The sequence below is a fragment of the Mytilus edulis genome, chromosome 10, assembly GCF_963676685.1.
Source record: "Mytilus edulis chromosome 10, xbMytEdul2.2, whole genome shotgun sequence".
NCBI classification, from domain to species: Eukaryota; Metazoa; Mollusca; class Bivalvia; order Mytilida; family Mytilidae; genus Mytilus; species Mytilus edulis.
Window position 1 is genome coordinate 20,235,924 of NC_092353.1, and position 18,868 is coordinate 20,254,791.

General features: G+C 32.2%; 1 protein-coding gene across 1 annotated transcript in view; it reads right to left on the reverse strand.

Moving 5' to 3' along the window:
• The window catches only part of LOC139490595 (uncharacterized), a 91,755-nt gene that overhangs the window by 21,277 nt on the left and 51,610 nt on the right, over positions 1–18,868 (reverse strand). The window contains exons 38-40 of the mRNA XM_071277472.1: positions 17,049–17,133; positions 6,558–6,668; positions 5,738–5,863 (exon numbers count right to left, since the gene is read on the reverse strand). Coding sequence (XP_071133573.1) covers positions 5,738–5,863; positions 6,558–6,668; positions 17,049–17,133 — 322 coding nt within the window. The remainder of the gene's footprint in view (positions 1–5,737; positions 5,864–6,557; positions 6,669–17,048; positions 17,134–18,868) is intronic.

The following is an 18,868-nucleotide window of genomic DNA, read 5'->3' on the forward strand; positions in this document are numbered from 1 at the left end:
ATTTGGACCAACTTGAAAACTGGGCCCATAATCAAAAATCTTAGTACATGTTTAGATTCAGCATATCAAAGAACCCCAAGAATTCAAATTTTGTTGAAATCAAACAAAGTTTAATTTTGGACCCTGATTTGGACCAACTTGAAAACTGGGCCCATAATCAAAAATCTAAGTACATGTCTAGATTCAGCATATCAAAGAACCCCAAGAATTCAATTTTTGTTAAAATCAAACTAAGTTTAATTTTGGACCCTTTGGACCTTAATGTAGACCAATTTGAAAACGGGACCAAAAATTAAGAATCTACATACACAGTTAGATTAGGGATATCAAAGAACCCCAATTATTCAATTTTTGATGAAATAAAACGAAGTTTCTGACCCAGAATGAATGTGTTCTTAAACTTAAAAACTTGAAAACTTGGCCCATAATCAAAATTAGATTCACCATATTAAAGAACCCCAAGAATTCAATTTTTGTTGAAATCAAACAAAGTTTAATTTTGGACCCTGATTTGGACCAACTTGAAAACTGGGCCCATAATCAAAAATCTTAGTACATGTTTAGATTCAGCATATCAAAGAACCCCAAGAATTCAAATTTTGTTGAAATTAAACAAAGTTTAATTTTGGACCCTGATTTGGACCAACTTGAAAACTAGGCCCATAATCAAAAATCTAAGTACATGTTTAGATTCAGCATATCAAAGAACCCCAAGAATTCAATTTTTGTTAAAATCAAACTAAGTTTAATTTTGGATCCATTGGACCTTAATGTAGACCAATTTGAAAACGGGACCAAAAATTAAGAATCTACATACACAGTTAGATTAGGGATATCAAAGAACCCCAATTATTCAATTTTTGATGAAATAAAACAAAGTTTAATTTTGGACCCTTTGGGCCCCTGATTCCTAAACTGTTGGGACCAAAACTCCCAAAATCAATCCCAACCTTCCTTTTGTGGTCATAAACCTTGTGTTTAAATTTCATAGATTTCTATTTACTTAAACTTGTTTTTTTTTTACTTTTGATAGTTTGGAAAAATGTTTTACATTGTTTTAAATAAAATATGAGAATTTGAGTCAAATCAGTGACCATGAATTTGGCAGCTAGTGCCCCTTTAAGAAATATATATATATTAAAGTGTTTAAGCACAATATTTTCTTGATACTTGGGTCTTCTAAGTGAGGATAGAAATAAGGTGCCCAACATGATGACAGTATAATATTTGTTCAAACAGAACAGTTGGGGTAAGTATGGACACAACATTTAAGCTTGATTCAGCTCTGAATTTGGATTGTGATTAAATATTTGACACAGCATATGTTTCTGACACAGAATGAATGTGGTCTAAGAACTTTTTTTTTTTTAAATTTGACATTTACCTTTTGGACCCCTTTGACCTCTATGTGGACCAATATGATATCAGGGCCCAAAAATCAAAATCTAAATACATGGTTAGATTCAGCATATCAAAGAACCTCAATAATTCAATTTTTGATAAAATGAAACAAAGTTAAATTTTGGACCCTTTGGACCTTAATGTAGACCAAATTTGAAAACGGGACCAAAAATCAAAAATCTAAATACACAGTTATATTCAGCGTATCAATGAACCCCAATGATTTAATTTTTGATGCCATCAAATAAAGTTTAATTTCAGACCCTTTAAACCTCAATGTGAATCAATTTCAAAATGGGGCCAAAAATCCAAAACTTAATACATTGTTAAATTCAGCATATTAAAGAACCCCAAAAATTCAAAAATATAATCCCATTGAAATTGGTCAAGAAATAAGTTATTTACACAAAGTATTAGAAAAGTATTGTTTTTAGCCCCTTAATTATTCCTAATCAGTTAGGGCCATTACCCCCAAAATCGATCCCAACCTTCCTTTTTCGGTATGGAACCTTGTTGTACAATTTCAAAAAGATCCATACACTTACAAGTTATTGTCTGAAAATTTATAAAAATGCTTATTTTGACCCGTTTAAAGGCCCTTATTTCCTAAACTGTTGGGACCATAAACCTCAAAATCAATTCCAACCTTTCTTTTGTGGTCTCAAACCTTGTGTTTAAATTTCAAAGAGATCCATTTACTTAAAAAGCAAAGTTACTGTTTGTAAACTTAATGTCTTTTCAGTCGACGCAGGCAACGACATGATACCAACATACGACCACAAAAATTTTTGGTGGTTGTATAAAAAATTAAGACCAATTTGACACTAAACGTATTTAAAACAGAGGTTAGATGCTTGACAATAAAGGGCATTCCTTCTCTTCTAAATGACAATTGAGTCCTTGATGGGAGTTGCTGACTAATTTGAGGAGTAATATCTAACTCTGAAATCGCTCTCAAGCTATCAATTTTATTACATATTCATATAAACAAAATGTGGTATGAGTGCCAATAAGACACAATGTTTAAAAAGATTAATATTATTGGTCAAAGTACAGCCTTCATTTCAAACAGGAACACCAACAATTTAATCTTTATAAAAGATTAGAAATGAGAAACATATCCATAAATAAATGCACTACTTAAAATTCTAGGATAAATTGTATTATAAAAAATAAAACAAACCTGATTCTTCAAACAACATTTTGTAAACAATAGTCCCCAACCCAGAATAATATCCAGGAGTGAGATAATAACACTGATCAATCTATCAGTCCTCTGTTGAACTGTTAAAGGTACATTATTATGGAACCCTTCACACATGAATAAACAGCCTCAGGTGTGATCTTGTTCCCGAGTAGTTTTTACAGAAATCAAAATACCTACTCAGTAAAAAAAAAGTCAGATCATAAGTAAGTGTTATAACTTCATGGATGAGCGCCTTTTTGTAGTTAAACAGATACAAGTGTGGACACACATAAATGTCTTACTAGAGTCTTTGCTTTGCCTAAATAATGATATTACTGTGAATTGACTGCATTTGTTGCTCAACTTATAGCAGGTCATTTAAAATTGTGACCCAGTTGCAATTTGTTTTATCAAATCAGCCTTTTCAAATCGTATGAAATTTAACCCAATTCAGAATTGCCATAAAAAATAAAGTCAAGACATCAGAGTGCAAGGTGAGAATATAAAGGATACTTTCAATTCTATAAAAATTTTATTTCTTTTATCTTTAAAACTTTTTTTTATCATTATTTATTTCTATAAAACTTTAAACTCCACTTTAATGGTCATATAAAATTGTATCTTAAAAAGTTTCTATGCAAATTGTCATTGTGAAGAGTCATTCAAAAAGGTAATGAGAATTTTAGAATTGCTATAAAAATGTCCAAACTTAGCTTTTATAACTTTTTCTTATAAAAAGTCTTCTATATTCCTAAGAATAAGACACCAGTTTAAATTAAAACAGATTCTATTCAGTGAAACATATGTAAAATTACAATAAGATTTTAATAAGTTTCCATGGGAGTTAATTTAAAATCCCTGATCTTTTGAAATATTGTTCTTATCTCCCCTTAAAACTTTAAGAGAAAATGTTAAAGCTTAAAGATAAACAACAAGAATGTGTCCAAAGCACACAGATGCCCAACTTGCACTATCCTTTTCCATGTTCCATGGACTGAAACTCCCACTTTCATTTTCTATGTATAGTGAACCGTGAAATTGGGGTCAAAAGTCTAATTTGGCATTAAAATTAGAAAGATCATATCATAAGCAACAAGTGTACTAAGTTTCAAGTTGATTGGAATTCAGCTTCATCAAAAACTTCCTTGACCAAAAACTTTAACCTGAAACTCCCCCTTTCATTTTCTATGTTCAGTGGACCGTGAAATTGGGGTCAAAAGTCTAACTTGACTTTAAAATTAGAAAGATCATATCATAAGCAGCAAGTGTACTAAGTTTCAAGTTGATTGGACTTCAGCTTCATCAAAAACTACCTTGACTAAGTTTCAAGTTGATTGGAATTCAGCTTCATCAAAAACTTCCTTGACCAAAAACTTTAACCTGAAACTCCCCCTTTCATTTTCTATGTTCAGTGGACCGTGAAATTGGGGTCAAAAGTCTAACTTGACTTTAAAATTAGAAAGATCATATCATAAGCAGCAAGTGTACTAAGTTTCAAGTTGATTGGACTTCAGCTTCATCAAAAACTACCTTGACCAAAAACTTTAACCTGAAACTCCCACTTTCATTTTCTATGTTCAGTGGACCGTGAAATTTGGGTCAAAAGTCTAATTTGGCATTAAAATTAGAAAGATCTTATCATAAGCAACAAGTGTACTAAGTTTCAAGTTGATTGGACTTCAGCTTCATCAAAAACTACCTTGACCAAAAACTTTAACCTGAAACTCCCCCTTTCATTTTCTATGTTCAGTGGACCGTGAAATTGGGGTCAAAAGTCTAATTTGGCATTAAAATTAGAAAGATCATATCATAAGCAACAAGTGTACTAAGTTTGAAGTTGATTGGACTTCAGCTTCATCAAAAACTACCTTAAAACTTTAACCTGAACGGACGGAAGAACGGACGCACGGACGAACGGACGCACAGACCAAAAAACATAATGCTCCTCTGGGGCATAAAAAAGAAAATGTGTATGATTGCAAATGAGACAACTCTCCACCAGAGACCAAGTGAAATAGAAGTTAGATGTAATTATAAGTATTTTAGTATGAATTCAAAGTAAGCTATGTAGCATGTGCAGAAAAACACAAATTTTAGAAGAAATATTAGAAAATCTTAAATTTGATTTTTTTTTAGCAACTTCATGAAAACTGCTGAAAGAACTTTTGAGTTATTGTTCAATAAGTGGAAAATTCGCACTTTTTAATGAAAAAAACCCATAACTCAGAAATGTAATATCTAAATATGAAAATCCATAAGGGAGCTCACGTCAATAGACATAAACAATAGACTACTTTTGAGTTCATCCGTCACCAGAAAAAAACTTGTCAATTAGGTGCGCCTTTGCGACGTCGTTTACCAGATAGAGGGGATCGCCTGTATCCCTGCACTATTTATGTTCATCAAGCGTCTTAGTGATCGTCATTGTGGAGGATAAACTAGAAACAATTTTTGTTTTGTAAGTACTTAATCACAACTCCCTAATGACAAAGTACAGCAGTGCCGATTGTCAATTATGAGAATTTAGTTTGCCGAATAATTTGTGCAGTATAGTATTATAATTTTCCAACCACTCGCTCAACATTAGAATGGAAATGATGAAGCCCCTAAACGCACAAATGATGTTCACTAAAACCAGAGTTTTTGACGGAACTGCATCAAACTCGAAAGTTGTCTATTCACCCAAGTTTCATGAAAACAGCTCAAACCATTTTTGAGTTAATGTCTGAAAAACTAGAAAATCCCCTTTTTTTGATGAAATAAAACCCATAACTCAAAATGTAAAATCCAAAATTTATAAAAATATAAAGGGAACTAACATTAATAGATATAAACAATTCATTAAAGTTTCATGAAAACTTCTCCAAGCATTTTAAGGTAATTGTCCGAAAAAAAACTAGAAAAATCCCCCTTTTTTGATGAAATTGTAGCCCCATAATTTTGAAACATAAAATCCAAAATTTATGAAAATCATAAGGGAGCTCACATCAATAGATATAAACAATTCACCAAAGTTTCATGCAAATTGGTGAAAGAGTTTTTGAGTTAATGTCCGACATGTTGACGACGGATGAACAACAGGTTTCCTATATAATATGTCCTGTAAAGGGGCCTATAAAAAACTTTGAAAATATTCTATGTTAATCTTACCAGCATCAAATAAGCCTAAACCTAAGTCATCATCCTCACTTTCACTTTCCTCATAATACTCAAGTTTAGGAGTTGGCTTTGCTTTTGAACTTTCTTTAAATGGCATCATGTCAAATGGAGCTGGTTCTGCAATAAGATTTTTAAATGCATTTTGTTGTCATGCATCATGCCCCCAATGTAATACTTCAGAAAATATATATCAGTAAACAGAAGTAAAAGTCTGAAATATCCCCAAAAAATCCTCAAATGTTTAAATTACTGTCAATCTATTATGAAGTCTATTTGTGATGAGAATTTAAAAAAATCAATACTTTTCCAATTTTTCATTTTTTTTTTACTGAATTCACCTAAACCTGTAACCAGATGTTGTTACTCCAAAAGTGTATCTAAATTTTGAAACTGTCAGTAGATTGTTCTCATTTTAGCAATTTCCAGACTTTTATACTGCATTGGGCAGCAGAAATGGGAGGTCTTCACCTTCAGATTTGCCTTTTTCCCCCCAGATTCCATTTTGGGCAGCAGAAATGGGAGGTCTTCACCTTCAGATTTGCCTTTTTCCCCCCAGATTCCATTTTGGGAGGTCTTCACCTTCAGATTTGCCTTTTTCCCCCAAGATTCCATTTTTGGGCTGAAACTGCAACTTAAATCTGAGAAACATAATATGCCTTAAGCCTTAAGTAGAGTCAACATGAATTAATTTCGAAATCAATATCAAATAGATAAATCAATATCAAATAGATAAATCAATATCAAATAGATAAATCAATATCAAATAGATAAATCAATATCAAATAGATAAATCAATATCAATAAGACTTACCACCTTCAAATAAATTAAAACCCATGTCTGTATCACTTTCACTTTCTTCCCTTTCCAGAATAGATGTATTTCTTGCGTTATATGCATATTTTTCCAGCAGTACCGGTTTCTCTGTAAAGAGTGACAACAATATTTGTTGAACAAACAGATGAATGCCGGGACCAATGGACAGACAAGGTGAATGCAATATAGCTCTATTCCCAGAGTAATAATTTCATATTTGATACTATATTCAATTTAAAGTTTTATTGCCATATAAACTTTACAGTTTGTGACATAATGTAACAACAACAAAAACAAATAAAGACAATAACTAAGTAACTCAATATATATACACAAATTCAGGTAAATATTAAAGGGTCCCCTGTCCTCAGTTCCATTGACTTTTTTATAAAGGATCCTAGTTTATTCACTTGTGTTGGTGTTGATGGGTTAAGTATATATATAACTTTGTCATTGTCAGTGAGATTAGCAAATGAATTACTTTCTCTGTTAATGCAATCAAAATATGTTAATCTAATATTTGAATTATGAGAACATATTATAAATAGTAAATTGATCCAGGCAACACATGACATGAGTAATAAGTGACATGTGAATTTTAGTAAAATGATGCAATATACAGTATTATAAGTGACTAATATATACTAGTAATCAGCTTATAACAATTGTAACTTTAATCAATAGGTTATTTCCATTGAAGTAAACAAGGTGTCAGTTACTTCCCTTTGTTGTTATGGTAGAGGGGAAATTTCATTACTGGTTACTTGTTTATTTGACTACAATTATAACATATCTACTGGGTTTGTCTTTACTTTTGGTCCTCAATGTTGGAATCATCAGTTCCTTTACATTTGTATTAGGTTTGGAGTACAAATTAAAAACAGAGAAAGACATTGCTATATTTAATTTTAATTCATTTTTCAGCAGTCAACAAACATTTTTATTGATACAAAAGTATTTACACACCACCAGACCTAGGCCAAGCCATTCCATAATACTGTACTGCAGCAAGGAACATTTAGAAGGCTGACAATGATCACAGTTTTCTGTGATCTATTTTGAGGTGATACTATGTGAGTAACTTGTCATATCCCTTGATGACTTAGCTTCAAGCTCCAATAGTTGACTGAAAGTCATTGTTCAATAATGGCTCAGCACTATATATATAATCCATTATATCCTCATCACTCACACTGTAGTAGCACAGTCATCCATTTGCACATTGTAGCATTCTTTTTACATTGCAATCCATTTTCAATTTACCTCTGAGTTTTTCAAATTCAATTGCTGATACCATGTTAAGTGTATAGCCTTTCAGATCATTCTTTGCAGAAATACATTTTCTATGTTGTTTATTCTCAGCCTGATATTTGTATGCTTCATTGACCATTTGATCTATTTCTTTTGACCCCAAACGACCTAAATAACAAAGTTAAAATTGAACCAGATGCACCGCAGGGCGCAGCTTTATACGACCGCAGAGGTCGAACCCTGAACAGTTGGGGCAAGTATGGACGCAACATTTAAGCTTGATACAGCTCTGAATTTGGATTGTGATTAAATAGTTGACACAAAATAGGTTTCTGACACAGAATGAATGTGGTCTAAGAATTTAAACTTAAAAACTTGGGCATTTACCTATTATGGTCCAATATCCAAAATCTAAATACATGGTTAGATTCAGCATATCATAGAACCCCAAGAATTCAATTTTTGATGAAATCAAATAATGTTCAATTTTAGACCCTTTAGACCTCAATGTGGATCAATTTGATAACTGGGCCCAAATATTAAAAATCTAAATACATGGTTAGATTCAGCATATTGAAGAACCCCATATATTCCATTTTTGTTGAAATCAAACAAAGTTTAATTTTTGACCCTTTGGACCTAAATGTAGACTAATTTGGAAACAGGACAATACTGTGCAATTAAATATTTCTTGCTATTGCCCAAAACTGTGCAATTGAAAATTTTTTGCTATTGCGCAATATTGTGCAATTAGATATTTCTTGCTATTGCACAGTACTGTGCAATTGAAGATTTCTTGCTATTGCACAATACTGTGCAATTGAAGATTTCTTGCTATTGGGCAATACTGTGCAATTGAAAACTTCTTGCTATTGCACAATACTGTGCAATTGAAGATTTCTTGCTATTGCGGAATACTGTGCAATTGAAAATTTCTTGCTATTGCACAATACTTAATATAATAATTTTGGACCCCAATTTGGACCAACTTGAAAACTGGGCCCATAATCAAAAATCTAAATACATGTTTAGATTCAGCATAATTATCAAAGAACCCAAAGAATTCAATTTTTGTTAAAATCAAGCTAAGTTTAATTTTGGACCCTTTGGACCTTAGTGTAGACCAATTTGAAAACAGGACCCAAAATTAAGAATCTGAATACACAGTTACATTTGGCATATCAAAGAACCCCAATAATTCATTTTTTGATGAAATCAAACAAAGTTTAATTTTGGACCCTTTTGGCCCCTAATTCCTAAACTGTTGGGACCCAAACTCCCAAAATCAATCCCAACCTTCCTTTTGTGGTCATAGACCTAATGTTAAAATTTCATAGATTTCTGTTTACTTGTACTAAAGTTATTGTGCTAAAACCAAGAAAAAAATGCTTATTTGGGCCCTTTTTGGCCCCTTTTTCCTAAACTGTTGGGACCAAAACACCCAAAATGAATCACAACCTTCCTTTTATGGTCATTTACCTTGTGTTTAAATTTCATAGATTTCTATTTACTTTTACTAAAGTTAGAGTGCAAAAACCAAATGTCTTCGGACTACGACGACGACAACGCCAACCTGATACCAATATATGACCAAATTTTTTTCAATTTTTGCAGTCGTATAAAAAAAATCAGCAGTTATTTTCATTGCAATATATTATGAATTTTCTCATTATACTTTTGTTATTATGATAGAGTTAAAATTGATATATTAGGATTATATAATGACAAAAAGATTAAGAACTGTATGACAATTTTTGGCATTTGTGGTCAACTAATAATTAAAAATCCTTACCTTTGTCATTGGTAATGGTAAGGCTATTCCTCTTTCCAGTAATCATATCTTCTGCAGAAATTGTCAAAATACCATTGGCATCAATATCAAAGGTGACAACAATCTGAGGTACTCCTTTTGGTGCAGCAGGTATTCCTGTCAGAACAAATGTTCCAAGAGAGTTATTGTTCTTGGCCAAAGTTCTCTCCCCTTCATAAACCTGAATAAACACATTGATCTGGTAGTCCTCTGAAGTAGTGAACGTCTGGCTCTTTCTAGAAGGAACTGTTGTATTACGTTTGATAACAGGTGTCATATGACCACAGACTGTTTCTATACCAAGAGATATTGGAGTGACATCTATCAAAAGTAGGTTTTGTATTTTTTCGATTCTGTAAACTTCATGTTTTTCAAAATCAATTGCTGATACCATATTAAGTGTATAGCCTTTCAAAGCATTCTTTGCAGAAATACATTTTCCCTGTTGTTCATCCTCAGCCTTGAATTTCTCTGCTTCATTGACCATTTTATTTATTTCTTTTGACCCCAAACGACCTAAAGAACAAAGTTAATAAAAAAATCAAAAAATCAACAGTATTTTTCATTGCAATATATTTCCAATTTCCTCACTATTAAAAATTCTTTTGTTATTATGATAAAGTTATAATTGATATTTTAGGATTATATAATGACAAAAAGATGAAGAACTGCAAAACAAACAGTAATGCTGTATTTTTTGGCATTTGTAGTCAACTAATCATTAACAAGAATGTGTCCATAGTACACGGATGCCCCACTCGCACTATCATTTTCAATGTTCAGTGGACCTTGAAATTGTGGTCACAAATCTAATTTGGCATTAAAAGTAGAAAGATACCATTGTACATAGGAAACATGTGTACAAAGTTTCAAGTTGATTGGACGTCAACTTGACCAAACTCTTTAACCTGAAGTGGGACAGACAGACGAATGAATGCACAGACCAGAAAACATAATGCCCCTACTATTGTAGGTGGGGCATAAAAATCCCTACCTTTGTCATTGGTAATGGTAAGGCTATTCCTCTTTCCAGTAAGTGTATCTTCTGCAGAAATTGTCAAAATACCATTGGCATCAATATCAAAGGTGACAACAATCTGAGGTACCCCTTTCGGTGCAGCAGGTATTCCAGTCAGAACAAATTTTCCCAGAGAGTTATTGTTCTTGGTCAAAGTTCTCTCCCCTTCATAAACCTGAATTAACACACTGATCTGGTAGTCCTCTGAAGTAGTGAACGTCTGACTCTTTCTAGTAGGAACTGTTGTATTACGTTTGATAACAGGTGTCATGTGACAATTGCCTGTTTCTATACCAAGCGACAGTGGTGTGACATCTAACAATAGTAAGTCTTGTATTTTTTCTCTTCTGTAAACTGGTGACCTGGCTGCCTGTTCAGCTATAATATACAACATAAAATGAGAGGACTTAATTTTACAATCAATACTACTGGTTACAAAATTAAAAGTGATCATTAAAATAAAGTATTGTTGTTGTTGTTGGTATAACATTTTGCTTTAGGCCAATTGAAATGATATTTGTGGGTCCTGTTACATAAGATAAAAAAATTAGGGCATTTTTTTTGTATTGAATACATAGAGTACATATTGTCATTTTAATAGCACTCATTCAAATATACCCCCAATCTTTAGGGTAGCTTCCCAAAACAAAGAAATGGTAGAGAAAGCATAATAGAAGATATCTTTTTCTATGGCCTCACAAAAGGAAGATTTTTGTTTTGGTTTTCTTTTTTGTGAGTTTTGTAGACTGTTATCTGTCTTTAGGTCCTTTTTGTTTTTGCCATGGTGTCATCAGTTTTGAAATCAATTGCAATTGGTATAATCTACCTCTCATTTGAAACTAAGCAAATAAATTTTGAATTACAACAAATTCTTTCTTTAAGGGCCTAAACTTCTGAATGGAAAACAATTGCAATTTGATCACAACAGTTTGTTCAAGGTGATGGCTGATTGAAAATTCTAAAGTTTCCTTCTGTACTCTCATATATACTAAGACATAAAATTTTCCACATACAAATGCATGTATCATTCAATGGTAAAAACAGCTTCCACTAATTTAAACACACAATGAACTGACCATTTGAAAAATTTCCAATATTTGGAATACTTAAAATATATATACTTAATTTACTCATACCATTTCTTTTTGTTTTTCTTTCAACGAAAGCAGCTCTTCTTTCATTTCTTATCTTTTCTCTCTCTCTTTCATTTTCTTCTAGTTTCTGTTTATTTTCTAGTTCCAATTGCCTTATTTCTTCTCTCCACCTGGATTCATTAGCCTGTCTTCTTCTTTCACACTGTTGTCTCTCCAACCGTTCTTGATCTAACGTTCTCCTTTTCTTTTCAGAACGCTTTTCATCTTCCCTTCCTCTGTCTTCCTTAGTACTGTGATCAATAATTTGTTTTTGTTCCTCTTGCCTTATTTCTTCTCTCCATCTGGCTTCATCATCCTGCCTTTTTCTTTCACACCTCTGCTCCTTCAACCCTTCTTTATTTAATGTTCTCTTTTTCTTTTCATCATCCCTTCCTCTGTCTTCCTTGGTACTGTGATAAATCATTCTTTTTTGTTCCTCTTGCCTTCTTTCTTCCTCCTTTATATTTTTTCTATATCTCTGCTCTTCATCAGATCCAAATGAAGGAGGTGAAAAGGATGAGAAATTTCTATCTTTATTCCTATCTGTTTCCGTATCAATTCTCCCATTACTAGTAGTGCTTACTTTGTAGGATTTCACAGCAGCCTGGACAGATTCTATCCCTATATTCTCTCCTCTGAAAATTTAATCATCAGATGAGAAAAGGCATATAAACAAGCTTTTATTTGTAACTTTATAGACACTGACTGTTCAAGAGCTGAAAATATTGTAAAGAAACACATCTATTGACATAACTGTCAAAGACTTAAAATAAGTTTTGTATCACCCAATCTATGGCACTATTTCATATATTATGGGTCAAGTGCATTGCATACATTGGCCTTCTTAGTATTTTGAAAGAAGCAGCATATAAAGGGGATCTCATTGGGGGGTTCCGATCCCGGATCCCGCTTACTGTTTTGTCAGATTCCCGTATCCCGCTTACTGTTTTGTCAGATTCCCGTATCCCGCTTACACTATGTACGTAAGCAATTCTCATTTTTTTGTCATTTCCCAGGTCCCGCAAAACCTCATTTCCCGTTTTCACGCCACAATAATTTGACTTTCACGTGTCACGCTTACAAAAAATGGGCAATCCCGCGTCAGGCTTAGACCCCAATGAGACCCACTATAAATATATTGTTTTATTTTTTTCATTACAAATGATATCAGATACACTTTAAATATAAAAATAATAAATTCCTGCATATTTTTTCCAAAATTAAAATGACTCATTTAACTTTTTTTTCCATGCAAGGTCTGTTAAGCTTTAGGAGAACTTTTAAAAGAAATATCAATCTACATCAACTTACTGTTTTACACTGTCTCTAATGACTGAAATATGCTTGTTGATACTGTAGCTTCCTCTTTGCACTGTTGATATAAGTGTATGGTATAAACAATGTAACGTGACGGTACCCAAATTGCACCTATTTTGACAGTTTTTTCACCTACTTTTTTTTATGATAAAGACAAAAATGTCCATTCTGTTTTTATTTTGTAGCCGTATCCTTCTCTAATATATAGGTATACCAATTTGATTTATAATCCATATGGAATTATACAAAAATTGGTCTAAACTGACCTCCAAACCATCAATTATTCTGAAATGAGGAGTACCCAAATTGCATCCATGCTTAAATTCGCATCGTCAAAAGTCAAATAACAGAGCTTTAGTTTAATTTCTTCAAATATTTTGAACAATTGGATATTAGTCCATGCTTACTCGTCATTTTTTTTTAAATGGATACTTGTAACATATTGTATTTGATCATTTTAAAAAGATGACGTTTTGATGTTTCAGTACATTTCGCTTTTTCAGTAAACACTTCATCTATTGATAAATACTGTGAACGTTTTGTGCATATCTAAATATTTTAACCTATGTTGAAAGATGTGCATAGTATCAAATCATAATCAAAGCACCAAAGGGTGCTATAGGCAGTTAATCAAAAACCCAAAGGCAAACTTGGCCACATTCAGATGAATAGTGTAAAGAATTAGTCAAAATATTTATCTCAGGCATTGTTCTCAGCTATTTCTAAAGTATCAAATAATGCTTGTACAGTAATGTTTATGTTATGCAATCCTACCACTTTCAAAAGTTATTTCCAATTCATATTTATAAAGATTCAATGTTTGAGATTATACACATACACTGTCCTATTATAGGGGAGAGTTTTGTGCCAGTTAAGATGTTTAAGCCGCCACATTCTGTATGTACCTGTCCATAGTGAGGACCCACGAATGCGGTGATTGTTGCTGTATATCATATTTATTTTTCATAATTGTTTTGTACATTTTTTTTAAATTTTATTAATTTCTTGTGTATATTTCTGATTTTAGTATGATGTCCAAGTTATTGTAAATGCTCTTTTGTTCCGACGTTGGAAAGTTCCAGGCGGAAAGAACTAACTAGACAAAAAGTTCTCCAGAACTTATTAACTACATTGTAGTTACTTTGTTCTTCCTCTGGTTTAAAAGTTCCACCTGAACAAGTGACTAGTTGAAATAGTTTACATTTTTGTTATCATGGTTATTATGTTAAGGGGCCAGCAAAAGCAATCCTTTGGGTGTAGGAGTTTCTCCCTGCATTAATGATCCATTGGTAACCTTCGACTGTTGTCTGCTCTAAGATCTGGTTATTGTCTCTATGACACATTCCCCATTTTCACTGTCTTTTTTTACGTCTCAAATTATAACTGAATTAAAATATGTTGATTACAGTTTAAGTGTCTTCCATTACTAATATCATAATAAAAAAACATTTATTTAAACTTTCAATAACTGTAATAGTAAGAATTAAGAAAAAACTTGTTTGTAACTTCAACTTGTTGAAAACATATTAAACGTTTCTCGAGTCTCGTTAGTCGACTCGTTACCTTTTTATCGTATCATGCGATTTCTTTTCTTATTATTTTTCATGGGGAAATTGTTTACCAGCATAAAGTTGCTGAAGGAACCGCATAGAATTGATTCAATAACACTTAACGAGTGTTTAAATGTGAAAAATTATAAAAAGAAACATAAAAAAAGTCGTATTTTTCTGTACTGGAAATGGAAAAGTCCTTGTAAATCAAAAACAATTACGGTGTGATACGCGTCACAGATTCGGACTTTTAAAATATTTTACAAAATATATGCGACTTTGAAGTTAAATAATTAGAAAACAGTTGTTAAAGTTTACATCACAATATTTATTGAACCACATCGAGCTTAATCAAAGCACGTGTAGCATTATGTTACATTGTACACAAAAGCGAAACAATCTTAAAATGACCTTGACATCGACCAATCAGAAAACTACAATAACAACAACTTAATTTGACAAGCATGAAGGTGATTTGCTAGAAATCGGAATAATATTAACAAGAAAACAAATGAGCATACATTAAAGATTACTGAATAAAGATGATTTAAATAATCTCAATCAGACAAAAAAAACGAATAAAATGATTAATAATAAAGTACCTATGTACAATGTATCATCAGAATTCTCCCAATTTAAAAGGTACGTAAATTTCGTCTTCTATGTACTTTGAAATTGCCGCCAACTTATATCAGCTTATTAATAGACTACTGACGTATGTTATACGTATCGATGACAAACAATATTCCTACGACTTTTGCCATCTGGGAAATGTAAACGACTCATCTTTATAGATTTTCAGCGATCAAATATTTCATACAATTGTTCTTTGACATCTTTGCCCACAGCACAGGGGGTAATAAACTATAAAAGGATTTCTATCGAGCACTACTTCCTATGTGCAACTTCAAAACTTTTGGGAAAATCGACGACCATTTAACGTTTTTATTGTAATATTTTTTATATTCAAAAATAAAAAGTATGAAAAAAGTGCCCAATTAGTTATAAATAACATGATAGCCAGCCAGATAATAAAAGTGGCACATATTTCAGCATTTATTGGGTAGAACATAAATCTAGGGTGCTCGCATAAAGCAGCTTAACTGCTTAAAAATACAAATTGTGTAGTCTCTAGGAAATCTTGTAAGATGTCCGCTTCTATTTTTGCTAAATATGTGCAATTTGGGTACTCGGTGCAATTTGGGTACCGTTACGTTATACCTCGTGTATATCCCAGGAAAATTCAAATAATGGAGGAGATTTCTGTCAACGGAAGGGATTGTGCAGAAAGAATTCAGACAAGTAAAGCTATCATGCAGGAGATAATCTGTCAAGGAAAGCTCATGTGCAAAAATATTTGGTCAAGGAAAGCTCTTGTGCAGAAAGATAGCACACACAAGGACAAGGCTTCATTTTAATGACCTTAACTACTCATGACGGACTTGAATGGTCAATTGAACAAAAAGCCTTTATATCTGTATGATTCTGATATAAATGTATCTTTCACAGCAACTTAGTGTACTTTATAACTTTACATGCCAGCCACTACAGTGAAATATATGTTTCTATGAATTAAGGTGAATGACAAACTTCTCTGCATTTAATCAAATATAATTCATCTTTCATTTTTGTTTACCCATAATTATTTATATGATACTGTAAATTCAGAAATTATTGCAATGTTTTTATTATTGCGAAAAATGCGGCAGGGTCATATCGCAATAGCTTAAACTCGCATTTTGAAATTTTGTATATGAATTAACAAATTTGTCTCAATATTGCATTAATTTTAAAATTGCATTTTATTCTAAAGTGGCAAAATCGCAATAACAAATGCATGCAATAGTTTCTGAATTTACAGTTGTCATTGTGGTGAGAATTTAAAGGTGTACTTTAGAATTGTTAGCAAATTAGTAAAATATAATTATTATTTATATAGTGTGTATTTGTAACAACTAAAATTTTAAAAACACCAAGCAATAATGGCCAACATTCGCTATCTCCATTACTTGTCAAAAGTCAAATAACAATCTGCATAGAGAGTTGCAAACTTTCTAAAAGATGGAGGTACGAGTTAATTGACAAAATTTGTGCAAATCACAAACATAATTGTAAAAACAGAAGATACTGAAAAGTTGTTGTAGGTGGTCACATGGACAAATAATATCACAAGTTTGTATTAATCTAAATAAAGTAACAAAACAAGGGAACAGTTGTAAGACTGTTGTTCATCAGTGACAACAAAAGGAGTTGTTGTATTATTATTGTATGGGAATGATTGATTCTTAGCTTAAGTAAGATGCTATCATTGAAATTGTGTATACTTTTCTGAAAAAGACAAAAATTCAATACAATGAATGAAGCAATAAAATATTTGATATGTTAAGCATGTAAAAGACTGATTTTTACCTCTTCTTTCAGTAGTAGTGTCAAAAGCTTTCAGTTTTGAACTTCTTGTCATATTCATTGGTGGAAACATATCATTTTCTTCTTCCTGTAACATTTAATGTAAAAATTATTATTATATCAAAGTTAATTCCTTATATAATGCAACTTTTGGTATGTAATTGGTGAGGATAGGTCAAAGGGTAGATTTTTACTCTTTGGACAGGTTGTTGTCTCTTTGACATAATACACATTTCCATTCTCAATTTTATTCGACTAAAGTTATTGAAAAATCTGAAAACTGGTTGAAAGTATGACTGAATCCAGGGGCTCAAATTGAATCCACTGATAGGTATTTAAAAGTACAAAAATTTCGAAAAAAGAAGCTCAAGATATCTTTAATATAGAACATAATGTTCACTGTAATGAAATTTAAAAAAAAACATTGTTTTGTTCTTTTCGTGATATGATGATCCTTCAGTAAGACTGACAAGTTTTGATTCTTCAGATTGAGTTGTATTCTCCAATGACTTGTTTCAATCATATTACTTTCAAACCAATAAACAAGCTATTATCTCTTTACATGAACCTTTCAGAAAATGTCAGCAAATCAAAAGTCAGTGACTTTCACATCTGTTTTTCCACAAACATAAGCACAACAAGTTTAACAAGATTGCTATATCCTAGCAAAATATCCCCTGTGATGTATTGATGTTTAGGGGGCCTTTGTAGCTTCCTGTTCCGTGTGAACAAGGCTCCATGTTGAAGACTGTACCTTGACCTATAATGATTTACTTTTATAAAATGTGACTTGAATAGAGAGTTGTCTCATTGGCAATCATACCACATCTTCCTATATCTATTAAATTGTGTTCCATACTGTGTCTATGTGAGACCATAGTCATAATATGGTTAAAGTCCTTTAACTCCCCTAATAAAGGGATCATCAAATGGGATCAATTAAGGGTCAACTTTGTTAGGAAACTCAAGTCTAAAGTTAAATGGAATTGATTCCTCCTGCCTAATTCTTATATGCTTAGCTCTGATTATACTGTATAAACACTGGGGGTTCTTTAAAACTAGAGGCTCTAAAGAGCCTGTGTCGCTCACCTTGGTCTATGTGCATATTAAACAAAGGACACAAATGGATTCATGACAAAATTGTATTTTGGTGATGGTGATGTGTTTGAAGTTCTTACTTTACTGAACATTCTTGCTTCTTACAATTATATCTATAATGAACTTTGCCCATTAGTAACAGAGAAAAATATTTGGTAAAAATTTACATAAATTTACCAAATTAATGAAAATTGTTAAAAATTGACTATAAAGGGCAATAACTCCTTAAGGGGTCAATTGACCATTTAGGTCATGTGGACTTATTTGTAGATCTTACTTTGATGAACATTATCGCTGTTTACAGTTTATTGCTATCTATAATAGTATTCAAGATAATAACCAAAAACAGCAAAATTTCTTTAAAAATTACCAATTGGAGGGCAGCAACCCAACAACCGGATGTCCAATTCATTTGAATATTTCAGGGCAGATATATATTGACTTGATTAACAATTTAACTCCTTGTCAGACTTCCTCTAAATGATTTGGGTTTCAGAGTTATAAGCAAAAAACTACATTTTACCCCTGTTCTATTTTTAGCCGTGGTGGCCATCTTGGTTGGATGGCCAGGTCATCGGACACATTTTTCAAACAAGGTACCTCAAAGATGATTGTGGCCAAGTTTGAATTAATTTGGCCCAGTAGTTTCAGAGGAGAAGATTTTTGTAAAAGATAACTAAGATTTACGAAAAATGGTTAAAAATTGACTATAAAGGGCAATAACT